This window comes from Salvelinus alpinus, chromosome 12 (genome assembly GCF_045679555.1).
Source record: "Salvelinus alpinus chromosome 12, SLU_Salpinus.1, whole genome shotgun sequence".
Taxonomy (NCBI): domain Eukaryota; kingdom Metazoa; phylum Chordata; class Actinopteri; order Salmoniformes; family Salmonidae; genus Salvelinus; species Salvelinus alpinus.
Genome location: NC_092097.1, coordinates 4,551,502 through 4,567,073, shown reverse-complemented (window position 1 = coordinate 4,567,073; position 15,572 = coordinate 4,551,502). Strand labels below are relative to the sequence as shown.

Genomic DNA, 15,572 nt, shown 5'->3' with positions numbered 1-15,572 from the left:
TGATGATGTGCAAGTAGAAATACTGGTGTGCAAAAGAGCAGAAGAACAAAATCAAATATGGGGATGAGGTAGGTAGTTGATTGGATGGGCTATTTACAGATGGGCTGTGTACAGCTGCCGCGATCGGTATGCTGCTCTGACAGCTGACGCTTAAAGTTAGTGAGGGAGATATAAGTCTCCAACTTCAGTGATTTTTGCAATTCGTTCCAGTCATTGGCAGCAGAGAACTGGAAGGAGAGGCAGCCAAAGGGGGTGTTGGCTTTGGGGATGACCAGTGAAATATACCTGCTGGAGCGCGTGCTACGGGTGGGTGTTGCTATGGTGACCAGTGAGCTGAGATAAGGCGTGGCTTTACCTAGCAAAGACTTATAGATGACCTGGAGCCAGTGGGTTTGGTGACGAATATGTAGCGAGGACCAGCCAACGAGAATATACAGGTCGCAGTGGTGGGTAGTATATGGGGCTTTGGTGACAAAACGGATGACACTGTGATAGACTGCATCTAACTTGCTAAGTAGAGTGTTGGAGGCTATTTTGTAAATGACATTGCCGAAGTCAAGGATCGGTAGGATAGTCAGTTTGGCAGCATGAGTGAAGGAGGCTTTGTTGCGAAATAGGAAGCCGATTCTAGATTTAATTTTGGATTGGAGATGCTTAATATGAGTCTGGAAGGAGAGTTTACAGTCTAGCCCGACACATAGGTATTTATAGTTGTCCACATATTCTAAGTCAGAACCGTCCAGAGTAGTGATGCTGGTCGGTCGGTCGGGCGGGCGGGTGCGGGCAGCGATCGGTTGAAGAGCATGCATTTTATTTTACTAGCATTTATGAGCAGTTGGAGGCCACGGAAGGAGTGTTGTATGGTGTTGAAGCTCGTTTGTAGGTTTGTTAACACAGTGTCCAAAGAAGGGCCAGATGTGTACAGAATGGTGTCGTCTGCGTAGAGGTGGATCAGAGAATCACCCGCAGCGAGAGTGACATCATTGATATATACAGAGAAAAGAGTCGGCCCGAGAATTGAACCCTGTGGCACCCCCATAGAGACTGCCAGAGGTCCGGACAACAGGCCCTCCAATTTGAGACACTGAACTCTATCTGAAAAGTAGTTAGTGAACCGATAAGAATACGGTGATTGACGGAGTCGAAAGCCTTGGCCAGGTCGATGAAGACGGCTGCACAGTACTGTCTTTTATTGATAGCGGTTATGATATCGTTTAGGACCTTAAGCATGGCTGAGGTACACCCGTGGCCAGCTCGGAAACCGGATTGCATAGCGGAGAAGGTATGGTGGGATTCGAAATGGTCGGTGATCTGTTTGTTCACTTGGTTTTCGAAGACTTTAGAAGGGCAGGATGGATATAGGTCTGTAACAGTTTGGGTCTAAAGTGTTTCCCCCAGAACAATGTATTGACATAAGCGTCAATAGATTGACACTCGTCCTTTCCCATTGACTCCAAATGTATTGATAATAAGCTTCAACCCTGTGACACTCATCTTTTCCCATTGAATGCAATGTATTGACATAAGCGTCAATTGGTTGATGCTCATCTTTTACCATTCGCACCGCAAAGCTTGCTGGGAGCATGGCCAGCTGACATAAGCGTCAATCAGTTGATGCCTAACTTTTTGCAAAAACGTAACAGGATACATTTTTGAGGCTGATAATGGGTCTTATGATGGATGGCAGTTCCTCATGTCCTGAAGTTCTCTGTTGGCTGACTGTGTTTGATGTCTACTCTGTGTGTACTGTAATATGTTATACTAATTGCGGTGTTAAGTGCCTACCAGAGCCTACAGCAATAATAGTAATAGTACCTGGAGTGATGTGGGTGGTTGTAATGAGCAGGTGCTCACTAGCTTTCTGAGGCTAATTGCCCACATACAATTCTACGCACACACGCACGCACGCACGCACACACACACAGTGCCCAAAACATGCCTGTTGATCTCTTGATTTCTGGTAAGGCTCCATTGTGGCATTCCTCTTCAGTTTGGGGACACAGAGACAGTCCATTGGCTCTGTATACTGCAGTATGTCTCTTTTGGCCCGTGTCTTCAGTTTGGAGACAGACAGAGAGAGATTGGCAGTGGGGCGAGAGCCTAATGCAGTAAATCATTGTTTGTGTCCCTAAAGACAGGCTAATCTCTCATAGCCTGTCCGGGCATGTCAACAGTACGATCACAGGACTTCATTACCACACGAACACTTTGGGTGGCATCAGAAAAAGCTCATTTAGACACTCTGTGCCTCGTGTACGGGCAAGACAAGTGTGTTTGTGATTCAGCGTGTGTCTACAAGAGAGTGTGTCCATGACAGGGTGGTTGTGAATAAAAAGTACAATGGTGTGTGTGTGTGTGTGTGTGTGTGTGTGTGTGTGTGTGTGTGTGTGTGTGTGTGTGTGTGTGTGTGTGTGTGTGTGTGTGTGTGTGTGTGTGTGTGTGTGTGTGTGTGTGTGTGTCTACGCATTCATATTTCAGTTCAGCATGTTTTTTCCAGAACAATGCTATTGCTAACCTAAGACACATTTCAAGAAGTCGTTAGATGGCTTGCGGATGGTTCTAATTCTAGGTTCTAAGTTCAAATGTTGGTTTTCTGTCATTGTGTTTCCTAACGGTTTTCCTAACGGTGGTTCTAAGTTCTAAACGTTATTATTGTGTTTACGTCTCCTAACGGTGGTTCTCGTTGTCTTTCCCTCAGGGCGTGAGGCTGCTGGCTGGCTGTCCTGTTCCGTCACAGAACAGAATAGAGCACTGAGCAGAGGACAGAGCCCCAATGCCAGTGGACATGCAGCCACATCAGGGGCTGTATCATTATGAGTCTACACCCAACCAGCCGCCCAGAGGGTAAGATATATTTTGTGACCAACTTTTTATTTTGGTGTGTATACAAAAAATACATCAACAGAGAATCGAAAGACAGTAGAAAATAAGAACAAGCATACAAGACAAAACGCCAAATAAAAACAAAAAATTAATAAATTAAGAAGTCAATAATTGTCCTGTCTATCCCATCCAGAGGGTAAGACAACACAACAACACCATCAACAACAACAGCAACCGCCACTCCTCCTCCTTGTCCTTAGTCTAACCAGTCTAACCTAAAACTATCAACACTTTTCTACCATAATCCCTGAACTTGAAATCAAATCTGGTGCACTGGCCAGCTTCTTACTGTGATATTATGTTATTGTAACATTTATCACACAAGAGACTGTAAAGACACTAACAAACAGACAGATATGAATGATTCACTCTCGTTCCTCCATACGTACTGTAAAACAATCTGACGACTCGTCTAGTCTAGGGGCTCTCTTTATTCTACTCACAGACAGACGGCATTCTCTGAGTAGCTAAAAGCCTAAACTGCAATTGTTTTGGAGATAGAGAGAGAGAGCTGATCTCTCTCTCTCTCTCAGCTGCTAATTACAGGCCGGCCAGGCTCTGCATGACTGCCCTCCCTCCCTCCCACCCTACCTTACCCTGCTCAGGTTACTCTGATAGCGGGAGAGAGGAAGAGAGGGATAGAGGGAGATGAAGAGAGAAAGTAAGGGAGGGAGAGAGTGAGAGAAAAGAGAGAGAGTAAGATGTGGGAAAGAGAGGAGAAAGAGAGAGCAGGGAGAGAGAAAAGGGGGACAGGGAGGCAGAGAGAAACAGAGGGAGAAAAATCAGAGGGAGGTGGAGAGAGAGAGAGTGAAAGAAAAGCTTAATTTACTTCTACCAGATTCGAGAGTAAGAAAGAGGGAGAGAGAAAGGGGGAGAGAAAGCGGGAGGAGGAGGAGGAATACACATTGTGGAGAACGAATTAGAGAGCTGAAAGGGAGACTTAGAAGGTACAGGGATGAATGAAGTCTGCTCTACGGGAGAGGAATATAGGGAGAGAGAAAGAAAGACAGGGGGAGGGGGAGCGGGAGTGAGAAAGAGAGAGAGAAAGAGAGAGTGTGTGTGTGAGTGGAGAAAAGTTCTGAATCCAGAAAGAGAGAGTGAGAGAGAAAAGGGAGTAAAGAACACATTGAAATGTATGAGAACATTGGAACGTTCCAGCTAGGCTTCCCTAGTCTGTTCAGCTGAGAAGGGAAACCCCCATCTGGGTAGCTAGTAGCTACAGCTTTAACAACATTACTGTGAATTAGAGTACATCACCATCTGGTGGGGAGTGGGAAACATCACAACACCTCAGAATTCATGGCTGTTCAGATCAGGGATTCCCAAACTCGGTGCACATTTTGGTTTTTGCCCCAGCACTACACAGCAGATTTATATAATCAAAGATTGATGATGAGATGGTCATTTGAATCAGCTGTTTAGTTTGCACTGGCAATTAAACCGTTTACAGAAATAATTAGACATGACGCAAACGTAACATGAATATAAACTAAACTTATTGAAACTCAATGCCCCCCTTGCTAAAAATAATTTCAGAATACTCTAAAATATCAGGATATAAAATGAACGTGAAAAAAACCAGGAAATAATGGCAATAGGAAAAAGAAAAAGAATAACTCATTATCTACAACAATTCTTTAAGTGGACCACAAAAAATATCAAATACTTAGGATGCTTAACAAGTGACAACAAACAACAAACATTTAAGTGATAATGCCCAAAAAGCCTGTGATTGGAGGATATATTGGCACGGGTTTTGTTACGCTCGAGACAAAGTCAAAACGTGCCAATATATCCTCCAAATACCGACTTTGAGGGCATTATAATTTTTATACAACGGGTCACCAACATATTCAAATAAGAATTATGTTAATGAATTAATTCATACAATTTCATCCTTCCACAAGATACAGTCCTGACACAAATCTAGGGTTGCTACCCAAGCCGGCTGGTCTTTTGGTGCAACAGCTGGAGATCAAATTTCAATACTGAAACAATGTTGCAAATGTCAGAGAGACAGCCAGCAAGATATATACAAATGTTCGCTACTGAAAACGAATTGCTAATCTAAAGGAAATGGGAGATAATATCTAGATGCTTTTTACAGTGGAGATCAAGTTCATAAATTGTCTGGCTTGGCAAATGAGACAGTGGATTGCGCTGTCAGATGGAGCATAAATAGGCATTTCAACATCATAGCTTTAGCCGGTGGTAACTTGTGCAATAGACACCGGCTGGAATGCGGTTTTAACCAATCAGCATCCAGGATTAGACTCACCCGTTGTATAAATAAAGATAACTTTATCCCATTACTCAACAAAATGAAAGCTTGAATAAACCTCTTCAGAATGGCATGGCTCCCAAAGTTTTTATATTTATTCTCTGTAATACCAATTAGCTCACTGAAGACATTCTTTCAAAAAGTATACTCGGTCATAACATACTTTATATGGGCAAATAAAACTCATAGAATGAAAAGCAAAGTCTGACATCTTCCTAAGTCTGAGCTTGGTTTTAACTTTCCAGACTTGGAATTATATCAACTCGCCTCCCAGGGATTTTACTTACATACACTGAGTATACAAAACATTAAGAACACCTTCTCTTTCCATGACGGATTGACCAGGTGAATCCAGGTGAAAGCTATGATCCCTTATTGATGTCACTTGTTAAATCATATTCAATCAGTGTAGATGAAGGGGGGAGACAGGTTAAAGGAGGATTTTTAAGCCTTGAGACAATTGAGACATGGATTGTGTGTGTGTGCCGTTCAGAGGATGAGTGGGCAAGACAAAAAATGTAAGTGCCTTTGGACGGGGTATGGTAGTAGGTGCCAAGCTAACATATGCAATTACTTTAAGATGGTCATACCATGGATCATTTAGCTATTTCAATTGGAATTTTAGGAGCCCTTTAGGTATATAAAAATAATAAAAGATTATTTGATAAAATATTGAATTTGGCTTTTACTGCTACTGTAGCCCATTGAAATCATTGAATAACACATTCATAAATGGCAACAGAGACAGTTGTCAGTTGTCACAAGGCTTCGGCCTTGGAGTGGGACTGGACGCCGTGCCTGGACTGGGCACCGGCTTAGAGGAAGGCTCCGGCCTTGGAGCGGGACTGGACGCCGTGCCTGGACATCGGCGCTGAGGAAGGCTCCGGCCTTGGAGCTGGACTGGACGCCGTGCCTGGACTGGGCACCGGTGCAGAGGAAGGCTCCGGCCCTGGAGCGGGACTGGACTCCGTGCCTGGACTGGGCATCGGTGCAGAGGAAGGCTCCTGCCCTGGAGCTGGACTGGCCGCCTTGCCTGGAAGCTACGGACCGTGGACCGTCGCAGGAGGTTCCGGACCGTGGACTGTCGCAGGAGGTTCCGGACCGTGAACCGTCGCAGGAGGTTCCAGACCGTGGACCGTCGCAGGAGGTTCCGGACTGTGGACCGTCGCAGGAGGTTCCGGACTGGGGACACGCACTTCAGGGCGAGTGCGAGGAGCAGGCACAGGACGTACCAGACTGGGGAGGCGCACTGGAGGCCTAGTGCGTGGAGCTGGCACAGGTGGTACCGGACTGGTGACACACACTTCAGGGCAAGTGCGAGGAGGAGACACAGGACGTCCCGGACTGGGGAGGCGCACTGGATGCCAGATACGTGGAGCCGGCCCATGTTTCACCGGACTGATGACACGTTCCTCCAAACGCCTGCGTTGCCGCATCCTCCTCGCCAACTCCATTCTCCGGTCTCCCTCCTCACACTGTTCCAACGAATCCCAGGCGGGCTCTGGTACTCTTCTTGGGTCGACCGACCACCTCTCTATCTCCTCCCAGGTGGTCTCTGGCTCTCTCTGTTCACTCTCTGGTTCCCTCCTCGGCTCCGCTGACCACCCCGTGTGCCCACCCCCAAAAATGTCTTGGGGCTGTCCTTTGGGCTTCCGATGTGGCCGCGAACCCCGGCGTCAGGCACTGTCCTCCCTTCTCTCCTTGCGTCTGCCACCAAGGAATGCGATCCTGTCCTGCCAGGATTTCCTCCCAAGTCCAGGATCCCTTCCCCTTCAAGATCTCCTCCCAAGTCCAGGATACCTCCTCCTCCTGGGCACGCTGCTTGGTCCTGGTGTGGTGGGATCTTCTGTCACGATCGTCGAAATAACATTCGGACCAAGGCGCAGCGTGATATGTGTTCCACATCTTTTTATTCGTGAAACGCACAAAACAATAAAACGATACGTGAAGCTATGGAGTGCTCACAGGCAACTACACATAAACAAGATCCCACAAAACACAGTGGGGAAATGGCTGCCTAAATATGATCCCCAATCAGAGACAATGATAAACAGCTGCCTCTGATTGGGAACCATACCAGGCCAACATAGAAACAAAACAACCTAGATTACCCACCCTAGTCACACCCCGACCTAACCAAAATAGAGAATAAAAAGGCTCTCTATGGTCAGGGCGTGACAACAGAAAAACAAATGAATTAAGGTTTTGAAGTGTCTGTCCTATATCTATGAGATATAAGAAAGCTCTGGAAATATATATATTTTTTTTACACATATTTAACCCTTTATTAATAGTTTGTAGGCCAAACCGTTCAGACGCTGCAGATGTTATCGTGAAAAGACCAATTTTCGGTATGTCTCATGGTCTAACAAACACCACTGTAGCTCTGCCACCTTCCACCGCAGATGCGGTCGATTGAGACGCAGCCAATGCAAAAAACCTGATATCTCCATCTTAAACTGACAGATTTTTATGGGGAGTTTTTATTATGTTACTTAGATTGACGCACGGCTGCATCAATAGACTCTTAAGGATTTTAATATAAGGATTTTGAAATTATTTATACTTTTACTTTTGATACTATTGGTAGTATATTTTAGCAATTCCATTTACTTTTGACACTTAAGTATATTTAAAACCAAATACTTTAACTTTTACTGAAGTAGTATTTTTCTGGGTTACTTTTACTTGAGTCCTTTTCTATTCAGGTATCTTTACTGTTACTCAAGTATGACAATTGGGTACATTTTCCAACACTGGTATTCAGGACCAAAAGTGAATTGCTTTGCCACATTTTTGCAGTATTACTTCAGTGCTTTGTTGCAAACAGGATGCATGTTTTGGAATACAGTATTTTATTCTGTACAAGCTTCCTTTTCACTCTGTCAATTAGGTTAGTATTGTGGAGTAACTACAGTGTTGTTGATCCATCCTTATTTTTCTCCTATTACAGCCATTAAACTCTAACTGTTTTAAAGTCACAATTTGCCTCATGGTGAAATCCCTGAGCAGTTTCCTTCCTCTCTGGAAACTTAGGTAGGAAGGACACCTGTATCTTTGTAGTGACTGGGTGTAGTGATACACCATCCAAAGTGTAATTAACAACTTCACCATGCTCAAAGATATATTCATTTTGACCTACTGTATCTACCAATAGGTGCCCTTCTTTGCGAGGCATTGGAAAACTTCCCTGGTGTTTATGGTTGAATCTGTGTTTGAAATTCACTGCTCGACTGATGGACCTTACAGATAGTTATGTGTGTGGAGTACGGAGATGAGGTAGTCATGTTAAACAGTATTCTTGCACACAGATTGAGTCCATGCAACTTATTATGTGTCTTGTTAAGCATATTGTACTCCTGAACTTATTTAGGCTCGCCATAACAAAGGGGTTAAAGTACTTATTGACTCAAGACATTTCAGCTTTTCATTTTTTATTAAATTGTAAAACAAATTGAAAAGCATTATTCCACTTTGACATTATGGGGTATTTTGAATTTAGTCCCTTTTAAATTCAGGCTGTAATACAACAAAATGTGGAAAAAGTCAAGGGGTGTGAATACTTTCTGAAGGCAATGTAGTTAAATGCACTAAAGAGGAACAATGGGTACATATTGAAGATAGGTGAAAATATTCTGGGGATGAGCATGCGTGTCTATTTTCAAAGGATAATGCTAAGAACATTAACAACTTCTGACCAATGTATTTTCATACATGCAACTTAAAGGTTTCTATTTGAAATCTTTTTGGACATCAGAGCAAACTTGAGGGAATCCTATTTGAGTCAGAGAAGGATGTTCATATGATGGGGAAGATATACTAAACCTTGCAGAGTGCATATCCAACTGACAGTCTCTTAGAAAAATATAGAAACTATTGGAACCAAGACTTAAAAATAACTGATATTGGCACAAGATGGAGGGAATGTTGGAACATAACTAACGAAATTACAGTTAACTAAAATGTACTCTTAAAACCTCTTCATATGGCTGCAATCCCGGCAAGGGGATCGATATGACAACAGCCAGTGAAAGTGCAGGGCGCCAAATTCAAAAAACAGAAATCTCATAATTAAAATTCCTCAGACATACATGTGTCTTATACCATTTTAAAGGTAATCTTGTTGTTAATCCCACCATAGTGTCCGATTTCCGATATGCTTTTCAGCGAAAGCACTACAAACGATTATGTTAGGTCACACCAAACCACAATAAGCACAGCCATTTTTCCAACGAAAGATAGCAGTCACAAAAAGCAGAAATATAGCTAAAATTAATCACTAACCTTTGATGATCTTCATCAGATGACACTCATAGGATTTCATGTTACACAATACATGCATGTTTTGTTTGATAAAGTTCATATTTACAGTGGGGAGAACAAGTATTTGATACACTGCCGATTTTGCAAGTTTTCCTACTTACAAAGCATGTAGAGGTCTGTAATTTTTATCATAGGTACACTTCAACTGTGAGAGACGGAATCTAAAACAAAAATCCAGAAAATCACATTGTATGATTTTTAAGTAAAGAATTAGCATTTTATTGCATGACATAAGTATTTGATACATCAGAAAAGCAGAACTTAATATTTGGTACAGAAACCTTTGTGTGCAATTACAGAGATCATACGTTTCCTGTAGTTCTTGACCAGGTTTGCACACACTGCAGCAGGGATTTTGGCCCACTCCTCCATACAGACCTTCTCCAGATCCTTCAGGTTTCGGGGCTGTCGCTGGGCAATACGGACTTTCAGCTCCCTCCAAAGATTTTCTATTGGGTTCAGGTCTGGAGACTGGCTAGGCCACTCCAGGACCTTGAGATGCTTCTTACGGAGCCACTCCTTAGTTGCCCTGGCTGTGTGTTTCGGGTCGTTGTCATGCTGGAAGAACCAGCCACGACCCATCTTCAATACTCTTACTGAGGGAAGGAGGTTGTTGGCCAAGATCTCGCGATACATGGCCCCATCCATCCTCCCCTCAATACGGTGCAGTCGTCCTGTCCCCTTTGCAGAAAAGCATCCCCAAAGAATGATGTTTCCACCTCCATGCTTCACGGTTGGGATGGTGTTCTTGGGGTTGTACTCATCCTTCTTCTTCCTCCAAACACGGCGAGTGGAGTTTAGACCAAAAAGCTCTATTTTTGTCTCATCAGACCACATGACCTTCTCCCATTCCTCCTCTGGATCATCCAGATGGTCATTGGCAAACTTCAGACGGGCCTGGACATGCGCTGGCTTGAGCAGGGGGACCTTGCGTGCGCTGCAGGATTTTAATCCATGACGGCATGGTGTGTTACTAATGGTTTTCTTTGAGACTGTGGTCCCAGCTCTCTTCAGGTCATTGACCAGGTCCTGCCGTGTAGTTCTGGGCTGATCCCTCACCTTCCTCATGATCATTGATGCCCCACGAGGTGAGATCTTGCATGGAGTCCCAGACCGAGGGTGATTGACCGTCATCTTGAACTTCTTCCATTTTCTAATAATTGCGCCAACAGTTGTTGCCTTCTCACCAAGCTGCTTGCCTATTGTCCTGTAGCCCATCCCAGCCTTGTGCAGGTCTACAATTGTATCCCTGATGTCCTTACACAGCTCTCTGGTCTTGGCCATTGTGGAGAGGTTGGAGTCTGTTTGATTGAGTGTGTGGACAGGTGTCTTTTATACAGGTAACGAGTTCAAACAGGTGCAGTTAATACAGGTAATGAGTGAAGAACAGGAGGGCTTCTTAAAGAAAAACTAACAGGTCTGTGAGAGCCGGAATTCTTACTGGTTGGTAGGTGATCAAATACTTATGTCATGCAATAAAATGCAAATTAATTACTTAAAAATCATACAATGTGATTTTCTGGATTTTTGTTTTAGATTCCGTCTCTCACAGTTGAAGTGTACCTATGATAAAAATTACAGACCTCTACATGCTTTGTAAGTAGGAAAACCTGCAAAATCGGCAGTGTATCAAATACTTGTTCTCCCCACTGTATATAAAAAAATCTGAGTTTACATTGGCGCGTTACATTCACTAGCTCCAAAAACATCCAGTGATAGTGCATAGCCACATCGTTTCAACAGAAATACTCATCATAAATGTAGATGATAATACAAGTTATACACATGGAATTATAGATCTACCTCTCCTTAATGCAACCGCTGTGTCAGATTTCAAAAAAAACTTTACGGAAAAAGCAAACCATGCAATAATCTGAGACGGAGCTCAGAACAAGAGTCAAATTAGCCGCCATGTTGGAGTCAACAGAAACCAGAAATTACATGATAAATATTCCCTTACCTTTGATGATCTTCATCACAATGCACTCCCAGGAATCCCAGGTCCACAATAAATGCTTGATTTGTTCGATAATGTCCGTCATTTATGTAAAATTAGCTACTTTAGTTAGCGCGTTTGGTAAACAATTCCAAAGTCAGAAAGCGCGTTCACTAAAACGTGACGAAATGTCCAAAAGTTCCGTAACAGTCAGTAGAAACATGTCAAACGATGTATTGAATCAATCTTTAGAATGTTGTTAACATACATCTTGAATAACGTTCCAACCGGAGAATTACATTGACTTCAGTTGAGCGATGGAACGGAGCTGCCTCTCACGTGAACGCGCGTGGTCAAAGCGTGGTCACCTCCTGGCAGTGGTTACTCATTCCTGTCTCCTTCAGCACCCCTTCACAGTAGAGTCATCAGACAAAGTTCTATTGACTGTTGACATCTAGTGGAAGCCGTAGGAAGTGAAAACTCATCCATATCTCGCTGTAATTTCAATGGGAGCTTGGTTGAAAATCTACCAGCCTCAGAAAAAATCCAAACAGGAAGTGGAACTTCTCAGGTTTTTGCCTGCCATATGAGTTCTGTTATACTCACAGACATAATTCAAACAGTTTTAGAAACTTCAGAGTGTTTTCTATCCAATACTAATAATAATATGCATATATTAGCAACTATGTCTGAGGAGCAGGCCGTTTACTCTGGGCACCTCTGTGCACCTTTCATCCAAGCTACTCAATACTGCCCCTGCAGCCATAAGAAGTTAATCACATTAGCCTACGTTAGCTCAACCGTCCCACGGGGGACCCACTGATCCTGTAGAGGTTTTAAACCAGTATAAACTAATGCATAGAATGTGTTACACAAGAGACAAAATTCACAAATTCTTTAGCACAACATCAGTGCCATATCATAAGTGTAAAACTAACGACGACTTAATAATCCATACCTTCTGGGAATGCTATAAAGTCCAAAAGTTATGGGTGGGTTTAGAAGGTTGGCTGTCATAAGTATTCAAATGTAAATGTACTTTTAATTCATCTGTCTGCATATTTCAAGACATGGCATATGGGGGTGCAGTGAGATACCCGATGGGTTGGACGATACTTTTCTCATCAATCACCTTGAAAAAACGCATACTTAAAAACTGTAAATCAACCAATCGTTAACACAATGGAAAGGTCAATGCTTTATTATCAAAAAAATGTTGGAAGTGCGTGTGCGACGGAGAGAAACAAAATGGTGCAGTTTAAGGCCATGTGGCGGAGAGTGATGCGGGCGCTGGAGATGGGGGTGTGAGCAGGTGGGTCTGGGCAGGGGTGATTTTGTCGTTTGTATGTGTATGTTTTGTATTGTTAATCTTACCAAAAAAAATGAATTAGCTGTGTAGTGTTAGGGCACAAACAAAAACCTTCACCCAGGGGGTGCGCCGGGACCGAGTTTGGGAAACACTGGTTTAGATCACTGTTCTTTACTCTGTGTGCAGGCTTTTGTCCTAGCCCAGCACTAAACACACCTGATTAAACCAATCAACGTATGATCACAACCTTGACTAGCTGAATCAGGTGGGTTAGTGTTAGGCTAGAAGGACCAGAATTGAAGAATACTGACTTAGAGAACGTACCAGCCATACTTTAGCTTGGTTCAACCTTACATTGGAGTGACTAAGACGCTGATATCTTGGTCTCTTTGTACTGAATGTCTGTATGGGTATGTTGCTTTCTATGTATGTCTATGTCCCTCTGGATGCCTCTGTCTGTATTTCTATGTCTTTTTGCATATCTGTCTGAATGTCTCTCTGTATGTCTCTCTGACAATGTCTGTCTGTATGTCTAGCCTTGCTCCTTCAGGAAGGTCTCCCTACAGTGAAGTGTCATCCCTGCACGCTCCGCTCCACAACGGCCATCCTCAGGACTGCAGGAACATGTATAACCCAATGACCCCTAACCCCAGAATCAATCCTAACTCCGGTGTCAACCCCATGGACCAGTACATGCGACCCCCTCTGGCTCCCCCACTGCACAGCATGATGGGACACCGCAGCATGAATCAGTCCTCCGACGGTGAGTCAACAGTCCTGCGTCACGTGAAACACTTCTTGACCTTACCCTCATTACAACCAAAGACAGGCTCTATCTCAATTAGTATTCTCTCCATTCCTCCCGACTGATGAATTGAGAAAAAAAACAGAAGAAACCTCTTCGTGATGCTCCGGTCCCTCAGGAGTCAGTATGGCTGTGTTCTAAAGCCTGTAATAATGTAATAATTCTTATCCTCTGTGTTTGTCCAGGTGGTAATAGCACCCCCTACTGTCACAACAACCTCATGTCATCCCACCACGGCTTCCCCCACGGACAGGGATTAGACCATGTGGGAGACGGTAAGAAAAGAACTGGATCGTGTTTATTTCCGCTGCAAAACGCTTTGAAATGTTTTCCGTTGCAATGCCCCATCTCCGCTCCTCATCTCCTCACCCATCCTTTACCTCCCAATCCTCTCTATCTCCCCCACTCCCTGTCTCCTCTTTTCTCTCCCCCCTCCTCCTTTCGCCTCCCCAGGCTCGCGGTTCTCAACGCCTCGCTCCATGCTGAAGCTGAGTAAGAAGCGTGCCTTGTCCATCTCTCCGCTGTCTGACGCCAGCGTGGACCTACAGACGGTCATCAGGACCTCTCCTAACTCCTTGGTGGCCTTCGTCAACTCACGTTGTGGACCCAACGGAGCCAGCTCCTACGGACATCTGTCTGTGGGCGCCATGAGGTCAGGAGCAGGAACCCTACACTATACTATGCTATGACATATACACCACAGTGTATTACACGATACTATGCTACATTACACTGTACTCACGCTGCTGACCCAAAGGAGCCAGCTCCTACGGACATATGTCTGTCATGAGGTCAGGAACCAGAATACTATCATCTATAACGCAACACTACTTTACATTCTTTGGCGTCAGTCACTTTGTATTGGAATGCATACTTTCCCAATGAAATGTTAACGTCAGTTTTAAATCAGTAACATAACCTGTGATCAGTGTAATATTCTTAAACGTCATGATGATAAAAAAATATATATATAATATGCCCCCCCATGCACCTGTGAAACTGCTTATGTTACCCCTATCTCTTGTCTCGTGTATTGTAGTCCATCAATGGGTTACTCCAACTCAATGAACTACCAGTCCAGACAACACGGCTCTATGTACGGTGGACACACCCCTGGACCCTGCCACGCCCCTCCCCCCCGACTACCCCCCCACAACCCCCGCCTCCACGCACCAAAACATGGACACGTAAGACTATTTATGATTGTATTCAGACACTTGCTATGGGCTCCACCTGCGTACTAACAGTTTCGAGAGAGTGCATACAGAAAAGTAGAGAGACATTCCAAAGCTTGTACCAAAGTACTGTATGTACATGTGCTTGAGTGGACCCATTTCCCGGCCGCGTCATGAAAGCTGTGCGTGCAGTTCGCCATCAGAAACCTCTGTTTACCTAGCAGTGGATACGATCACATGCAACTTCAAATGCAGATCGTGCAAGTTAACAAAGCACATCATCAGATGGTTATTGACTACAATTTCTTAGATGTCATCAGAGGATTGATTACCTAGCACGCTTGTAAGCCAGTGAGGCAAGGTAAAATATCACAAATAGAGCTAGATAGAGCCAGAAGAATTATATATAGGTGTAGGATCTTAATTTGAGCCAGTTTGCTACAACAGGAAAATAATGTGAAATAGTATGTGCATTATAATTAATGGACATTTTTGTAGGGGTTGATACATTTTTTGTTACGGCAAATCAAGTCTAAAATTTCAAAGTGGAAATGAATACACTCAAATACGCTACATGTTTGCGTTACCTGCTGAGCATAAACATTCTCAGCAACATAAGAGTGATCAAATTATGATCCTACATCTGTACTTGTTGAACATAGCTATAGCCATCAGTCTTGTGTGTTTTCATGGTCATCACTTACTCACTATTCAGTTTGTCAAGGCCCCGACATCAGTGTTAGAAATTTTAATTGAATTTCTTTAGGGGGTAGATCAGCTTTGATATTGCAGATAGATTGAAGCTTCCATCAATGTAATTTTCTGCATCATTTCCAATCATCCGTATATATGTTTTGTAA

General features: G+C 43.7%; 1 protein-coding gene across 1 annotated transcript in view; it reads left to right on the top strand.

The window, feature by feature from the left end:
- Window positions 1–15,572, top strand: part of LOC139535389 (zinc finger protein GLI1-like) — a 149,411-nt gene that overhangs the window by 78,387 nt on the left and 55,452 nt on the right. Inside the window, exons 2-6 of the mRNA XM_071334747.1 lie at window positions 2,699–2,844; window positions 13,269–13,495; window positions 13,723–13,812; window positions 13,991–14,189; window positions 14,577–14,724. Coding sequence (XP_071190848.1) covers window positions 2,774–2,844; window positions 13,269–13,495; window positions 13,723–13,812; window positions 13,991–14,189; window positions 14,577–14,724 — 735 coding nt within the window. The 5' untranslated portion in view covers window positions 2,699–2,773. The remainder of the gene's footprint in view (window positions 1–2,698; window positions 2,845–13,268; window positions 13,496–13,722; window positions 13,813–13,990; window positions 14,190–14,576; window positions 14,725–15,572) is intronic.